Here is a 17,268-nt window from a genome sequence, read left to right on the forward strand (position 1 = left end):
AGCGTGGGTTTTGTTGACTTTTTTTTAAAGAAATCTGAACCAGCGCTGTGACATGGCTCATGATGGAAGATAATCATTGAAAGACAGAGTACATGTGGGTCCTTTGGGCTTTCTTCTCCTGCTAGGAACCAAACCAAACCTCCACATAAGTCACCTGGTTGAGAAAAAGAGAGACAGAGGTAAGCAGCGTAAAGTTTTTCTTGAAGAGGAAAAACTAACACCCTTTGAGCAAACTTACTCAACACAGAGCTGGATGGTATCCAGTTACGAAAAGGCAGTCAGCTCGGTATTTTTGAGTGTCGGCACACAGTCTTAAAAATGGTCATATCTAACCACCGGTGACTGTTTGACAAGGACTTCACTGTCTCCCAAGGGCTGTTTGCAGCTCTCACTCTTAGAGAGGTATCGGTGATAGGGAAGTAGCGCAAAGGAAGTCGCCTGCTCCTCAGAAACATTCTTCTCTTGGCTTTGCTTCATCTCATGAAGAATAAATCTTGGAAAGCAAACTTCGTACATACACGCTGCTGCCCCACAAGCCTCCCAGCCTGTCGGTTTTGTCAGGCTGAGGCTGGGAGAGCAGTATTGCCAACTGTACTCTGCAAAGCAAGTGGTTTCCTAGATGCAGCCAGATGATGGTTTCGCTTTATGCCTCACAGAAGTCACCCGTGCCATTTAACAAAGCATGCAACTTTTCAGTCAGCTCATTATATGACACTGGATCGGCTTTGACGGAGTAAACTACAAAAGCTGAGCTTACTCAAATCATCAATATGCTAGGAGCCAGAACAGCTTGAGTACAGCAATTCAAAGCAGCAGGACTTCAAAACCCAAGATATGACACGTTTGTCAAGTTATTACTGTGTTCTTCAAAGTGGAGTTTCTCTAGAACCACTTACACTCAATACCATGTGAAATTACATCCATTTAATAAACTTTTTACTTTAGAAGAATCATGATGTTAGCCTTGACCCCCAAGAACAGAAGAATGAGGTTTCCCCATTCACTCTTAATGAAAAGCTTTTTTGTTGGATGTGTTAAACGGCCACAAGTAGCTGTGACACTTGGGTCACCCTTAAGAGCCTTTAATTCAAGGACAGAAGATGGATTCAGTTGACACTGGGAAAACGTATGGGAAAGGAACCAAACAAGCTGTAGACACAGGCACAAACACACAGACCCCCAAACTTCAAAGCTAGCAAACTACAGCAACACAACCGTTATTTTTTTACCCTGCCTCTTGCTTTTTATTTAGACTTGAGCTTGGTAGAGTTATAACTTCAGCTGACGTACAATTTAACCAGTCAAGAAGTTCTATATAGAAAAAGTTAAAATAGGTTTACATGTTAACTTGGTATTCTTTAGGAAACAAAAGAACCCTTGAAGTTATGGTTTCCTCCTCCACAACTGTATTTCCAAATGCTTTGGTACATAAATAGGGTCTACGCTTCTTGGCACTGTTAAGCCCAACGTATACGTTCAATTGTATCAAATACCCCAAAGCAAAAACTTACTTGATATATGGTTAGCAAACTTAAAATCAGGTAAACTAAACTAGAGCACAGACTAGTGGTTTTGAAGTATCGATAGGAAGTTATTTGCTAACTGAGAGCGCGCAAGGAGGAGGAACCCCAACAATGCAGCAAAAGGCGTAACGCAGCTCAAAACCTGTCGTTGTAACAAAAGAACTCAAGAGCCGTTTTCATTAATTAATATATTTTCTGCATTATAGTTAACATATGTACTTTCTTCGTGTCATCCTTATCTCGTTAAGTATTGATATTTTGTTATATTCAGACATGAGTACATTTTCAAAGTCTTTTGCAATAAATATCATAAAATAATAGAGATTCACATAATAAATATTCTTTACAATAAAAAAAGTTTTAACAGACTTTTGTCTTAAAAATAGTTGGGATTCAACTTTGTGTTTTATACATAAAATATACAAAAAAGGACCACAATTTGTGGCTAAGGCAATAAAACAGGGACAGAATAAAATTATAAAGTACAGAGCAGAGCTAAATTCACTAAACCAAAAGGATCACAAGAAACTTCAAGGATTCAAGAACGTTTAGGTGACTCAATGACACCTGAAGGCTGTTTGGATATATGAACGCCACCAACTTTAATACCAACTGATACTGATAGGCTATAAAAACAGAAGGAGGAAGGGTGGAGTAAGCAGTATCCTTCAAAGATCTGACAGCAAAAGAAACAAATGAGTATGTTGCAGCCATAATGTCTCCAATGTGAAGATCTACATAGTGTAGCAAAAACTGAAGTTACATTGAAAATGTAAAAAGAAAAAAAAAAAAAGAGGCAGGGTAATTCTCAGGACTGAGAATGTTCCAAAAGTTAAGGCAAAAAGAGAGCAGGGGAGGAAAGAGAAAAAAAAAAAGGCAAAAAAAAGCAGGCTGCTTATAGAAGAGTCAGGCCTTTCGTTTGGTAAAGCCTTTATTTTACATCCCTCTCCAGAAAGAACACACACAGAAGTTATTTCACAATCCACCTCACTCATGGAAGTAACTCTTCCTTGGTACCCTGGGGGGGTTAAGGGGGATGGAAAAAAAAAATAAATTGCTGAGAACGAAAAACATCTTTGGGAAGATATTCACAGAGGAAGAAGCTTCAAGAGCCCAGTGAGCCCTCACTGTCTCTTTCAGGAGTGGTTCGGTTACAGACTCGAAAGACCCTGCCGAAGCGAGCGGTAGGTGCAGATACCACGTCCACACTTACCAAAGAGCAGCAACGACTACGTAAAACGCTCCACGCTCAGCCCGGTCAATCGGAAGAGGAGAGCAAAGATGCAAAGGGAAGAACTCGTGTATTTGAAGTTGGGGAAACAGAAAGGAAAGCAAAAGAACAGCCCCTCCAAAATGGGAGGGGAGAGAAAGGGTGGGGGGAAAAAAAAAAAAAGTAAATCAGCTACAACCTGAACAACTGAAGTTGGAGGAAGTAAACCTCCCTCCGAAACTCATGAGGGCTTGCCCTGACCCCGGGAGGGGCAGCTCTCCAGTTTACAATAGACCGTGTTGGAGTTCTTGCATCGGCAACCCGGACGGTTGACGCGGTCGTAACACCCTCGGCAGAGCTTTAGGCATCCTTTTGCGGGAGGGTAGCAGAGCAAGCAAGGCAGGAACAAGGCCATGGCTCCCATGCACAGGTACCTAGAACAGCAGTGTGACTGGGAACAAGAGCAGGGATTATCCGCGTAAGAGTCCCCTTCATCGTCGTTGGAGCAGTGGTAGAAGATCCCTTTGACCAAACACATGCAGGTGCTGTACTCCACCATGCTCTCCGCGGAGCACAGGCACTGCCGGTTGCAGGCCAGGCACGAGGGGAGAGCCCTGGGCGCCGTGCACTCCCCGCACTTGCACTTCCCGCACCGTTCGCAGATGAACTTGTGCTGCGCCAAGTCCTCTTTCAAAGGACCCTTCAGATCATCAACAATCAGAGACGACTGCTTGGGCTGCGTCCGGATTGTCCGATCGGCTCTGTGACCCGAGCCCGGCCGGGACGGAGGGGACCGACCCAGCAGTCCTTGCTCCGAGGAAGCACTGCTGTTGCTCCCGGAGCTGGCCGCGCTCCCCGTGCTGGTGGATCTGCTCAAGACGGGAGCCCTCGCGTTATGCTGATGCACCACGTGCCCCACGTGGCTGGGTCTGTGTTCATAATTGTTGTTCACATTAATTGGTATGATTTCGTGAGTCCTTTCGTGCTTCTCTTGCCTTGGTGCTGTCCGCGGCCCCGATTTCTTCACCACAGATGGACCTTCGGTGTATTCATTGCTGCCCCTGATCGCCTTGATCTGGTCCAGTGACAAGATGGTTGTTGGCTGGCTCTCTCTGTCATAGTCCAACCGCTGCCGGCTGTCCAAGGAGGGCTGCTGAATCACCACGAGTGAACCCCCGCTGCCGTGCTGACTTTGGGGCTCCATCTGTAGCGATCTCTACTTCTGGCATTCAGTGGGAACCTGGCATGCATCTGAAATCCTAAAAGGGTAAGAAGAAGACAGAAGGTATAAATAAACATTGTGTGTGTACATATATACACACAAACACAAGATCAAGGGCAAAAGAGGAATAAAGAATGGGTTACTTTTGGAAAAGAGAAACGATATGGCAAACCACAAATTGCCGTAGCCACCTGGCACCAATCTCTTCCAGCGGGGGATTACAACAACGCTGAGGATCTGGCCCAAGTCCAGTTGTGGGGAAAGTCTGGGTATGGCATCACAGATGAGGAATGCAAAGGGGACCCCGTGCCATTTAAAAAAAAAATTTAAAAAAATTTAAAATGCCAGTATTAACCTGTATGCTTACTTGGCAAGCCACGGAAGAAAGTGCTTCTCATGTGTTCCTGAACTCAACGTCTGTCTAACTAGCACCAGCAACTCTGAATGCCCCCAAGATTAAGCTGGAAGTAGGCAAGAACGCTATGAGGTTCATGTTCTGGACAGCGGACTAAAGAACAAGCACAATTCTCACTCTTCTGTCTGAATGTGCAGCACCAGAAAGCCCAACCGATTTGCTTCCTGACACATTTGGAAAGTCGCCTTTTTAAAGTGACATATGTGCATTACAGAGTCTCGAACTAAGTACTGTCAAGGGGCCAAGACGTTTTCTATAAGAAAGTAACTCAGCATACAAATCTAATATGCTCCTTATAACATTAAAGCAAGGGTGCAAACAGCCCGTTTTCATGTATTTTCTGACCACAGGCAAGGGTGTGAAAGAAGAAGGGGTAAAAAAGACTAAGATGAACTAGGTGTCAGACAAAAAGTACCTAAGGATTCATGAGAATGGTAAGAGCAGATGACAAAAAAAAAAAAAACAAAACAACCCCAAAACAATCAAAGAACAAATCCATTTCACAAGACAGATTAAAAGCTTCTCAAATAAATACAACATCTTCTAGTGTTTCTTTTAAATAAATGTTACGCATTTTCATTCCTTTTCATTCTGCCTAGCTACCGACGTGAAGACTGCAACACGGACTGAGAAAACCACAGTGACAGGTCTGTAGCTACATAAAAATTCAGACCGGTATCTAAACACCACATTTATACAGAGAACCAAGAAAATAAACTGCATTCCTTTACTGACAGCTGGGGGAAAAGTCCCTTTTCACTCCCCTCCAGATGTCACACGCGTTTATGTGAGAGAGGAGAAAGGTAAGTGCTACCAAGCATTTCCAAAACTCATCCAATAATCCTGAGATAGAGTCTGCCTTGGCTGCCCAGACCTCAGCTGGCACGGAGCTGTTCCCCACTGAAGGAAGGGACACGGTAGCGCAGAAACACAGGGACGGATGAGAGCAGGAAAGGCTGCTTCTAACAGGCAGTTGGCATCTGTACCACCCTGACCCCTCCTAAATGGTCAGCTACAGCTTCTGCCAGGACACAAAGTCTTTGTGCTGATCCAGCAGGCAGAGATTTCATCTTACATTTAATGTCACCTGTGTGGGCTTTAGGGTCACCAGATTAAGAGGAAAAAAAAGAAAAAAAAAAAAAAAAAGAAAAAATAACCAAACACGTTCACTTCTAATTCACCCCACATAACAAGCTGCCTTCCTCACAAGCAATGAATACAAACCCACAACAGACCAAGGGTGAATGAATGTGAAAAGGGAAAAGATTTACAGCTGCACCAACCGGGAGCTGGGATGAAAAACCATATCCCAAGGAAATGCGAAAGACATCCAGTGCCATCTCTGGGGGGAAAGCGCAACACCACCGCTGCGCGCAGACTGACAAGACCAGCTGGGGACCGGGGAGAGCGCGGCACGGCTCAACCATCCACCTCCACCCCCGTGCAAATCAGTTTTAAACTGGTTTCCCCCCCTCCCAGGACCAGCCGCCCCCGGCAAATAATAAAATAAAATAACATACAGCAAACACGGCGAGAGACCTCATGGTCCTGCAGCCAGGGCAGGCGCAGCCCGCAGGGTCAGCGCTCCCTCCCCACACCCGCTCGGAAAGGCCGCAGCCCCCCCTGCACCCCGCTCCCCCCCCTCCCCCGTCCCCGCTCCCCGGCAGCCCCGGGGCGGGCGGCGGCGCGGCGCCCTGAGCGCCCCGAGCGGGGCGAGGCGCGGAGCGGAGCGGGCAGGGCAGCGCACGCCGCTGCCGGAGCGGAAGGAAGAGGAGGAGAAAAAAGGGAAAAAAAAAAAGTTATGAATGAAAACAAGGGCTTTGCTGGCCCTTTTTTTTTTTCCCCTCTTTCCTCCCTCCCCCTCGTGCCGCGGAGGGCAGGGCCGGGGCCGGCGCTGCCCCGGGAGGGCGGACTTCCCGGCATTTAAAGCGGCAGCGCCCGCCCGCCCGGCCACCACAGCGCCGGGGACTCCCCGCCGCCGCGGCCCGGGGGCCGCCCCCCGCGGCCAAAGAGACTTTTGGGGTGATTTTTTAACGTTACGCCCGCTTTCAGCAGACCGCGGTCCTCAACGAGAGCCGCCCCTCTCCACCTGCCCCCCCCCCCCATAAGCGCACCACACAGCCCCCGAGGGCACGCCGGGCAGCGCGGGGTCCGCCAGCCCGCCCCGCTCCCCCTCCCCGCCCTCGCCGAGCGCCGGTCCCTCCCGCCGAAGCCCGGTCCCAGCGGGTTTTGGTCCCTTCTGGCGGGGGGCCGGCGCCCCGCGTGTGCGCCCAGCGGCACCTGCTCGCCGCTTCGGGCGAGCCAGCGGGGCTGCACCGCCCCCGCGCCCCGCTCGGCTCCGGTGCCAAAAGCACGGCGAACCCCCAACTCACCGATTTCCAAGGAGTCGCTAGCGATGGCAAATCCAGCGGGCGGAGGGCGGCAGCTCGGCGGGGCAGGGTGCCGGCGGGGCTGCAGCCCCGGCTCCTCGCCCTCCCAGCCCCGCGGGGTGGGGGAAGGCAGGCGGGCTGCGCTCCTCGTCTCTGCAAAGCCCTCGCAGATCTCCACGTCCTACTCGGCGAGCGGAGGAAAATCCAGCTGCGCTGCCTGCCGCAGCCCTCCTCTCTCGGGGGCCGGCATTCAGCGGGCCGCCTCCCCCGAACTCGCCTCCTCCGCAGGGCCAAAACCCCTCCGTGCCCGCGGGACGAAGCGCGATCCTTTGGCCGAGAGTCTCCCTCGGTCTGGAGGTGACGGGAAACAAAACCAAAGCCCTTTCTGCAAACGGTTTGTCTCGGTTTAGGGTGAAGCCAGCTGCAGGCTGCCGCGGGGCACTCGTGAGGAAGGAGGAAGGTCTCCAGGCAGCCGCGGGGATCGCGGGGCTCCTGCTCGGGCTGTTATTCCCCTTCTCTGGCGGGAGGAGTCCCGGGCGATCCCTCCACGCTGCGGGGGTGAGTGCACGGCAGCGGTCCCGGGTCCGGCGCTTGGCTTCACCGCATGGTCCTCGCCGCAAGTCCCTTCTGGCAAAGTGCAACCACAACCCCTAGTGCGAGAGATTTTTTTTTTAATTATTATTTTTTTAAAGAAATCACGAAGCGGCACTTGCTCTTAAGGCACAACCTCAGCAAGCTGCAAACGAAGCTGGAGGCAGAGCGTAATGGCTCTGCGAGCTCCCTGCAAATTGCCATGTGCTTGCTGTTGCTGCTGGCGGCTGACTGACAGCCTCGGAACACGGTCAGCACGTCAGGGGGAAAACGGCGATGTGAGGCAGCCCCGGACGCCAAAGTCTTGCACGAAAAGTCTCCGGAGCCTCCTCGGGTATCCCGAGAGGATCAAACACGGCTCCGGCACGCAAGTGAGATCCCCGCGTCAGGCAAGACAGAGACAATTACCGACCTGGAGGTTGTATAATTACCACCAAATGGTGACTGGCTTTAACGCTGTTCGCTCGGGGAAGCCGAGCGCCCCGGCTCTCTCTCCCGCCCGCACCGCAGCCGCGCAGCTCCCCCGCGGACCGCGCCGCACGCCGGGCGTGCGCGGGGAGGAGCGGGCAGCAGCGCGGGCAGCTCGGCTCCCGCCCGCACCCCCTGCGCCGCGCCCCGGACACCCCTCAGCCCCTCGGGAACCCCCTCGCTGCCCTCCCGCACCCCCGGCACCTGATCCGGCGGCGGGGCGGGGGGAAGCGGCGAGCGCCGCCCGGGCTTACCTACGGCCAAGGTGAACGCCTGCTCCCCGTGGCACATTGGCGGCCGCGGCGCGCAGTCCAGCCCGGGCAGTGTGGGCAGCCGCGCCGTCCCGCCGCCCGCTCCGCTCCCCTCCGCTCCCCGCCGTCCCGCCGCCGTTGCGGAGTGACTCCGGCCGCGCTCCGCCGCCTTTCAGCGCGCAGCCCCCGCCCGCCGCCCGGCCGCGCCCCCGTGATGTCAGTGTGTCACTCCGCGGCGCCACCGAAATCCCGGAGTGGATTCGCTCCCGCCTCTCCCGGGAGCCGCTCCCGCACGGGTCACGGCCGCTCTCACCGGGGCGGCTCCGCCGCGGCCCCCCCCCGGGGCGACCCGGCGGCGGGGCGTATCCGTGAGGGCGAACCTGGCCCTCCCTGCCGCTGCCATCGCTCCGGTGGCCGCTCCCGGCCCCCCGGTGCTGTGTCCCGGTGGCCGCGGCTGGCCCCCGGCCGCGGGGCCACCCCCGTGCCGGCCGGCAGGGGGAGCGCGGCGGGGCGGCCGCCGGAGGGGCCCGGCGGCTGGCAGTGCAGGTTGCGGGGGTCGCCGCGGACACGCCGGGCCTTCCCCGTGACGGGCGGGGGCCGGGGTGGGAGGGATGCGGTTGTTCCCAGGCACCGGGTGATGGAAGGCGGTGGTGTTGGGCTGAAGTTCCTCTGGTAACTCCCGTATGTGGTTTAGCATCAGCGTCTCCCAAGCAGCGTCTCCCGAGCAGGGTCTGGCCAGGTGGAACAGCTACTCATTTATATTCACACAGTGTTTCTGCGTCTATTAAGAGGTAGTAGAGGACTTCAGGAAGCATTTGCCCGTGTAGTCCTTCCATTAGACAGGGAACAGCCTTTCCTACTGTCTTACAGATGGCACTGAAGCAGTGAGGGATCACACCGCTGACCCGGTTGTCCTTCCCTCCTGCCTTTCCAGCCCAGGCTCTACCAGGTCCCATCCGAAGCTCGTCGCTACATTTCTGCCCTGGTGCTAATACCTTCAAAGCCATTATTTTTACGGCCAAATATTATCTTTGATGTATATTTTTTTTCCAAGCGACTAACGGGTTTTAAAAGGCAACTAAAAAGAACATGTAAAAATGATGTAAAAAGAAATCAAAACTCTGAAGAATTATTCCATGACAACATGCAACGCATTGGAACAGCTGGGACTTCTAGCGCTTGGCTAAACATCGCTGTAGCCCCAAATTTATCTGAAACATTCTAACCGGCTTTTTACAATCTCTTTCACAAAAATCCTCTTCTCCCACCTTTTGCTCCAAAGGAAAAAAATAATATCTATTAGAAATATAATAGGAGCTGCTTATCAAGAACATTCATCCGAAAGCAAATCATCCCTACCAACAAGAACACACCAGTGCAAAGGTACTCTCTGTGACACAGTCTGTCCACCCAGATCACATTCATGGATGTAATGCAATTATTTTTCATTACATTTCACTAGGCTTGGAAAGAAAATACCCAAAGTACATTTTTTTTTATTTCCATCATTATACAAAAACTTTACTTGAACCACGTATTTCCCGAGGAAATAAAAACTTCACGCATTAAAGGTTATATACTGAATATCACTAATACTTCTAAGTTTGTCATTAAGAGATTGCTGATATAGACAAACCATAAATACTGTCTTCCAATTACAGAGGCTCAAGTGACAAACAGCAGCATAAAAATCTTTGGCACGGTCATAAAACTGTCCTGACTCGTCATTAATATCGCTAGAAGAATTAGAAAATGCGATGGCTCACCAAAAGCATTCTCAGACACAACTTGTGAGCGCAAAGTATGAAACCATTTTCAGTGAAATCCGTCTGACACCTTTGGAACCCATCACCGTTCAAATTAACAAAAATTCCTACCGAAGGACAAAAATGACCAAGATAACGAACAAAAATTACTCCCGCAGAGTAGCGCGTAGGGGTGCAAATCATAGAATGGTTTGGTTTGGAAGGGGCATTAAAGATCATCTAGTTCCCTACCTCCTCCTGCTATATTTTAGATTTCTTTCCCAAAACAACTCTGTTTTGAATAAAGACAAACCAAAAGACACCGCATTTATGTGGGTACGCTATGTACAGCAGTCCTTGCAGCGACGTCGGTGGTGGGAGTGTCTTGGTTTGGACTAAAACAGAACCAATTTTCCTTTCAGTGATCTTTCCTTTCAGCTAAGTTTCTTCTAAGTAGCATCTAAGGAGCATGAGAGGTAGCAGGAGGTGAGCAGTAGGGGAACGGCGGGGAACCGAGCCTTTCGCTTAGCAGGGCTCTGCTCCACAGCTGAGAATACCCACATTTAGCAACCAGCTGTCTTCTCACAGAAGTCCGTATGTATTTTTGCTGGGATACTGCTGTAAAAACATTGCTTAACACCTTTCCTTTCACATCTCTACAGCAGGTACTACCTTAAAAACCAAGCGTACGAGCTTGATTTTAGAAATGCAATACTGGGCTTAAATGGGTCAGTAAAAGTAACCAAGAATATTGGCAGCAGTTCACTATCACTTGGCACCCGAAGTAACACTTCACTGAAACAAGGGAAAACCCTAGAGCTATATCAGAAGGCTCTCCACAGGCTCAGGCGAACACGCCTGCATGTCACGCAAGTCATCTCATTAGATATTTCTTGGAAATGACAGCAGCGAGCAGCTTTTGTTAGAAAAAGGAGAGAGAAAATTCTGGAGAATAAATTGGCAGCTTGGAAGAGGATTGACACACCTTGTGACTACACCCTGGCACAACCTTAACTCGAGGACTGACACACAGACAGGAATCCAATGCAGCCAAGCTATTTTCCATCTCCCAACTGTTGTCTAAAGGTGCCTGTCTCTCCCACTGACAAGTCAAGAGAGACCGTCCCTCTCTGCCCAAAGTTAATCCTTCTCAAAAGCCTCCCAGAACCAGGTTCAAGGGCCTGAACGATGGCTGACAGTCGTGATTCAATCCCCATTTCCGCTTTCACTTTGAGGACCATGTACTCTCAGTGCAAGGAAACAATATGTGCTTGTTGGGATAAGACCAGTCTAACTGAATTTCTAACACTTACACTAGTAGGTCTATATCTATTTAAAAAAAAACCCAACAAACAAACCACCAAAATCCTACAATAGCTATGAAACATTGATGTAACAATCAGCATTGTGGACAGTTTCTTATCAGCTCATTGAAAATCTTGGCAGTTCTGCCTTGAGCTGGTTGGTGCATGAGATGAAATAAAGCTACTCCGAAGAGCTGAAGTAAGAACCAGAGGTGCCGTGGTGAAGGCTTAACCCTGAAAGATGCAGTGAATCATTTCAGGGTAAGGAAGAGAAAGTGAAGGGTGATGTGAGGTAACATTTCCCATCACGCTTCCTGCTAGACAGGTTGACCTTTATCTGAGATCAAAGGCACCAGGAGCTGGGGATTTCTTCAGCTTCTGTGCAAGGATTGTTCTTAAAGCTCTCCAAAGAAGCGCAGCCTTGTAAAGCTACTCCTTGCCGTCCCTGCGCAGGCTGGGGCTGGGCACACGGGAAATCCTCACCTGCAAACACAGTCTCGACTCTTCTCGTTAGAAGATAACATCATTTTTTCTTAGAGACAGAAGAGAGAGGAAAAGGCAGCAGCCAGGCAAACCCCTGAGAACAAAGGGATGAACCGTGACGCGAACTGGCTTCGTGAACATTTGAACGTTGAATCAAAGGACAGGGGAAGTGGTGCAGAGCTAGGGTTTTGCTCCATGCCCAAATTCGGCACAAATCAACAAGAGAGAAAACGCAAAGCTTTGTACAATAAGTCGAGAGTTTGAGAACATGCTTCCCCCCCTTCCCCGTCTCTCAGAGATAAGAGAAACCGGTGTTTTCCTTGGGTATTCCTCCCGAGCACAGTGAGCAGGCGGAGGTGCAGGGTGCGGTGGGCAGGTCAGTGATACATGCTAGTGATTTCTGAACCACTGAAAGGTCATTTTGGTAAACGGGGATTAGCGAGAAACACTGCAGGGGCTGCAACTAAGGCAGAATCGATACAATTTTTTGGCCTTCCCAAATGATAGTTGGGATGCAAATGCAAATGCAAAGGAACTTTTGCCATCAAAAACATAACTGAAGACAAACAGCACTGCAGACAAGCTGTAGGAAAGGCAACACATCAGTAACAGCACCTAACAAGAGGCAAAACTTCACTGTCCGAAGTGCAGGCCAGAGCACGGCTCTTCATTTTTCACTGCTCACTTGCCATAGGCAACTGGTACATTCCCATGCCCCCTTCAGATAGCCACAGTTATTTGTTTTCTGATCAAGTTTACTTCCTCCTCCGAGAACTGTCTCCGTAGACTTTATGTTCAGCTGCTGTACTAATTGTCTGCGCTTATACAAGACACTCTACTAAGGTACCGGTGATATCTTCATTACTCTGTATTCATTTGTAACTCTCCTAGCAAATTAGCTAATATTGCTTCACCTGCCCGTATAAAAAACTTTGTGAAAAAGTGACATTATTGCTTAATACAGATAATAATTTATTCCCATCTACTGTAAATTACATTATCTGCAACTCATTTTCCTGTCTTAGCACTAAGCAAACTGCCTTTTACTATCCATCGAGACAGAATCACAGAATCAATCAGGTTGGAAGAGACCTCTGGGATCATCGAGTCCAACCATTGCCCTGACACCACCATGTCAACTAGACCATGGCACTAAGTGCCATGTCCAGTCTTTTCTTAAACACATCCAGAGATGGTGACTCCACCACCTCCCTGGGCAGCCCCTTCCAATGTCCAATGACCCTTTCTGAGAAGAAATTCTTCCTAATGTCCAACCTGAACCTCCCCTGGCGAAGCTTGAGGCTATGTCCTCTTGTCCTATCACCTTGCACAGAAATTAGAATTAGCTCTGCTCCATTTCAGTTTTCACCAATAGGAGACTATTCCTGTGTTGAACTACGTTATCACAAACACTTAATCTCTCGTGGTTTTAACATCACTAAGGAGAAGGAAACAAGGGTCTATGAATCTAAGAGGGCTAAGTGATAAAAGCTCTTCTTTCTTTATTGTAATTTTGGATTGTGCACATTTGAAAATGTCTCAGTCCTGACTCCGCTGTGTTCGTTTGCTGTCAGAAACGGAAAAAACACTCATCACTGCAAAGCCACATTATAACAGTATTAGTCAATTAAGAGAGTAATTGTTTGGGTGTCTCCTTCACCCTCTCTTATTTGAAGACCTGGCATCTGACTGAGCGCACAACTTTTTCTAATGAGATTCTACCAGGTGAAAGTTTCATCCCCACACAAGATCCAACGTCTGAGCCAACCCCAGCTCCCCAGAAGGAAGCCGCATGTCGGAGCCCCTCAACCCAAAAGCCCGTTACTGTGGCAGAGGGTGCACAATGACACGCTCAGTGCAGCAGTTCTCACTTCTCTCCTTCCAGACAGCTCATTCCAACGTGAATTATATTTTCAAAAGGCTGGATTATGGCATCAAATCCCAGCCTCTCCAGCTGTATTCTGCTGCATTTTCATCATGCAATTGAAATAAGAAATCTGCAACATTAATGTGAAGCCTGTACTGATTCAGTAGACGGAAGAAACTTGGGTAATTTAATTTCTGCAACCGTATGAGTTTAAGTAGGTTCTTTTTTTTTTTTTTTTAAGGCCAGTAAGCCTGTTTTTCCATTTCTCTTGCTTTCTTCTACAGCTGAGTTAGGTAACAAACAGGTAGAGCTACAAAGATTCTCCTGGTGGGATTAAGTACTGTAGATCTTGCTTTGTAAGTATGTGCCGAGAGCTGAGTGAAAGGAGGTGGCTGTTTTAATTACAGCTGATAAAAAACTAGTCAGAGGAAATCCACCATGACTGAATAACAGCATTTAGCTTCAAAAACAACCGAGGAACAAACCTTTCCCATTTCTGTTCGAGAAGTGGCCGCTCCCCAGGTGAGGACTGCGTTATCAGAGGAAGAGGTAAAGCTCTGCTCATTTAAATACGTGGCTCTGTGGATGTTTTTATTATCTAACCACTTGTGGCGACTCGGGTATTAGTACCTCTCTAGGAATGCCTCCTATTTATCAGGTTGTGCAATCCATCACTGTCAGCTGAAGGAGGTCCCAGGAGCAGCATTTCTAATTTGGTTTGAAAATATACATGGAAACCTGAGACTGCTTTTAGCAAGAGTGATGGGGTTGGCCTAATGAACACAAGCTCTTTTGTCGTTCTCACGAACAGTGTGTCAACAGCTAAGTTTAGGTTCCCCCCACAGCTGTAAGAGCTTCTGTAGGGAAGCAGTACTTAACGTCTACGTCACGTTCTTGGTTCTGCTTTACCAATCTCATTTCAATGAGATTTTAACAGACAACCTTCAATTCCCTGGAACGCAAGCAGGGAGGGAGTTTTTCCATGGATCCCGTGAAAAGAAGGGACCAAGCGATGATTTTTTTGTCACAGAAACTTCTTCCCCTGAACCTTAATACAGGTGCGTGATACCAAATGATGCTTACGAAAGCACGTATCTAGAGACCCAGTTCTCAAATAGCCAGGGCGTTGCCATTGCTTTTGGACCAGAAGTTGGCTACAGGAAAATGAACATGCTGCATGTATTTCTGGCTGCAGCATCATCCACTTCAATACATAAGTATTTACAGATTTTGACTTCTCATGGGAAAACACAAATAAACCAACCCCACATCTTTCTTTTACTCTTTTATGGTTGAAAAGACATGGAAAAGATCTCTCACCACAACTCTACAAGGGTACAGCAACATCACTGGTAGTTCGCTGCATCCCAATAAGAAAATTATAAAATATAATTTTGCTATTAATCTGTATTTTTTTTTTCCTTTTCCCATTTTCTGGGTCTTACTTCTCTGAAAGATTCTGTTTTGCATTTGGCAATTCAAGTATTAAGTGCTAAGATACCCCTTGCATGTTTGATGGGGTTTGTTGTACTCTAGAACTAGAGCTTGCTAGTCACACCTTTAAATTATGCTCTATAATAACAACTATCCCTCAAGGAATATTCAGTGTCAAGGGCTGGATTCTGTTCCTAGGGAAATGAAAGTTAATCTTGGCTTCCTTTGGGATTGATGAAGTCAGGAGACTTCTGTAGTTTGGAGATAGTTTGTGTGTTTGCTCTTTTTTCTAATTACATATCTAATATATCCATATATTTTATATATATAACAAAATAAAAAATATTATCCCTCAAGAGCCTTTGGGTTGAAAAGGTCAGATTTCTCTCACCAAAAAGGATTGGGAAAACCCTCGATGATAAAGAACATAAAACACACATGACAATGCCCATACTGTCATGTTACTGATGAAAAAACCCTCTCGTTTCCATCAGGGTGGGAGACAGGCTGTAGATGAGGCAGGAACTGTGCGGCTCTAATGCAAGACAAGCCGACAGGAAAGCTGGCACTGCCTCTCCTGCTGGCTCCCACCCAGAAGAACATGTACAGACACACACTACCACGGGAATGTTATGACACCAAAATTGTGTGTGTGTGTTGGGGGGGTGGTCCCTGTTTCAGAGTCCCTCAATAACTCTCTATTTTGAAGCCCCTACCATGGTTCTTGTTTCCTTCTGCAACTCATTCGACATGCTATTCTTGAGAAGCCAAAGAATTTCCATGTATAAAGGCCACACCTACTACTGAAACATACTCTGAAGTAGCTCAAAGCATAACTGGGATCTTGGATCTATTGCTTCCCAGGTTCAGGAAACTGAAGTTCAGTAGTTTTGAAGGTTAAGCAGAAACTGGATTTTTCTCCTAAAGGAGCACACTAAGCTCCCAAAACCCTGCTGTAATGCTACTGCAAGGTGACATTTCTTGGACCATTGCTGTAATACTGAAGTATTCACAAGGGAGGTGCTGCACTGTTGCTTACAGCTGTTCGCATAGGTTTACAGTGGTATAATCTGGCCTAAAAGCAGCATCTGAATAAAGATAAAAATGCCAAGCGTGCCCAGTTGAAAAATACACAATCTGTTGCCTTTTCCAGCATTCTTATGTGTGTGTTTCCACTGCTTTTTATGTTAGCTTAGAAGCACAGACATCATTGCCGGACTGAATTCAGTGTAGCAATTTCCCATCCTGTTTATTAAATAAAGAAAAAAAATGGCAATGGTTCCCTAACGAGTTCTTGTCTTTTATGCATGGAAGGCTGGACAGAGACCTCAGAGTATTCAGAGAGGTCTTCTTCAGCTTCAGCAGATATTGAGGTCAACTGCTCAGCTGTTATTTATGTCCACACCTCTTAAAGTAAAGTGAAATAGCTGTCATCACCGGACGGGATTTCAGCTCGGTAGAGGGGAATTATCAAAACTTAAACATCCACCTGTTAAGACTTTAACACCACTCTGTTCTTATAGCAAACTAATGCTACTTTTCTAATTCTCCTCCAAATGCCCCACCTCCAGAAAATTTAAACAGAAGCCTATGATATTCTTACGCAGGTAAGAGACAGTTTTCAGTATATTGCTACCATATTCTGAGTGTTTGTTGAAGGTATGGTGCAGGTTGCACACCAGGTCTCTCTGAAGTAGTGCTGCTCGTATTCCATCACACAAACCCTGTAAAACATGGGAAGTAAATGGAGAACAACATTTTTGGAGCTGGGTTGGTGTCAAGAATTACTTTTCAAAACCATTTGCTGTTCTTTATTAAACTTGCCACATGAAAAAAAAAAACTTTGAGTCAATTACCAACACTCCTGTAGACTCATTAGCTCCTGTAGACTTCTTAGGAAGACAGAGAAAGAATTGGCTGCTCACGGAGTTCTTTCTAAGGCAGGAAGGGAGAACTCCTATCGCCTAACCTCCCTGGGCAGCTCTTGAAAACATCATCTTTTATTCTTAGCAGTATTATTGAAACATACCGCCTGAGCACTAAATGCTACCTAGATGTCACGTCAATTCTACAGCAATTATCTGTTTCAATCAGAATAAGTTACTGATACCACTTTATGTATACCGGTCATGGCAGTATTGAATATAAAAGATAACTCTACTGAAAGGTAGATGCAAAAAGTTGAAGCTTTTAAAAAAAAAACGAAGCTAAGACAAAAATAGAACTCTTATGACAGTGTCTTACTGAAACATAGTAAATATGTGATATTTAAAATAATACTAAAAATTGAGTCAGCCTCTGAAACAGCTAAGACGGCTGAATTTTCAGCTCATACCCACATTAATCGCAAACTAGTAGAAAGAGTGGATTTTTTCTGATTGAAAGG

The 17,268-nt window shown here is 47.7% G+C and overlaps 1 protein-coding gene across 2 annotated transcripts; it reads right to left on the minus strand.

Annotated features, from left to right (window-relative positions):
• Nucleotides 1–1,696: 1,696 nt before the first annotated feature.
• Nucleotides 1,697–8,182, minus strand: SPRY1 (sprouty RTK signaling antagonist 1). 2 transcript variants are annotated; one of them, XM_068404049.1, is made up of 3 exons: nucleotides 8,053–8,182; nucleotides 6,743–7,389; nucleotides 1,697–3,992 (listed from the first exon to the last, which is right to left on the minus strand). In XM_068404049.1, the coding sequence occupies exon 3, from the start codon at nucleotides 3,935–3,937 to the stop codon at nucleotides 2,975–2,977; it is 963 nt and encodes a 320-aa protein (XP_068260150.1). In that variant the 5' UTR covers nucleotides 3,938–3,992; nucleotides 6,743–7,389; nucleotides 8,053–8,182; the 3' UTR covers nucleotides 1,697–2,974. The 2 variants fall into 2 exon arrangements, with proteins under 2 accessions (XP_068260150.1, XP_068260151.1); XM_068404050.1 differs by lacking the exons at nucleotides 6,743–7,389; nucleotides 8,053–8,182 and adding an exon at nucleotides 5,891–5,965.
• Nucleotides 8,183–17,268: the final 9,086 nt, after the last annotated feature.

Source organism: Nyctibius grandis, chromosome 6 (genome assembly GCF_013368605.1).
Source record: "Nyctibius grandis isolate bNycGra1 chromosome 6, bNycGra1.pri, whole genome shotgun sequence".
Classification (NCBI taxonomy): Eukaryota; Metazoa; Chordata; class Aves; order Nyctibiiformes; family Nyctibiidae; genus Nyctibius; species Nyctibius grandis.

Excerpts from the sequence above, each read along its gene's own strand:
- SPRY1 (XM_068404049.1), bottom strand. The coding sequence starts at position 3,937 with ATGGAGCCCCAAAGTCAGCACGGCAGCGGGGGTTCACTCGTGGTGATT.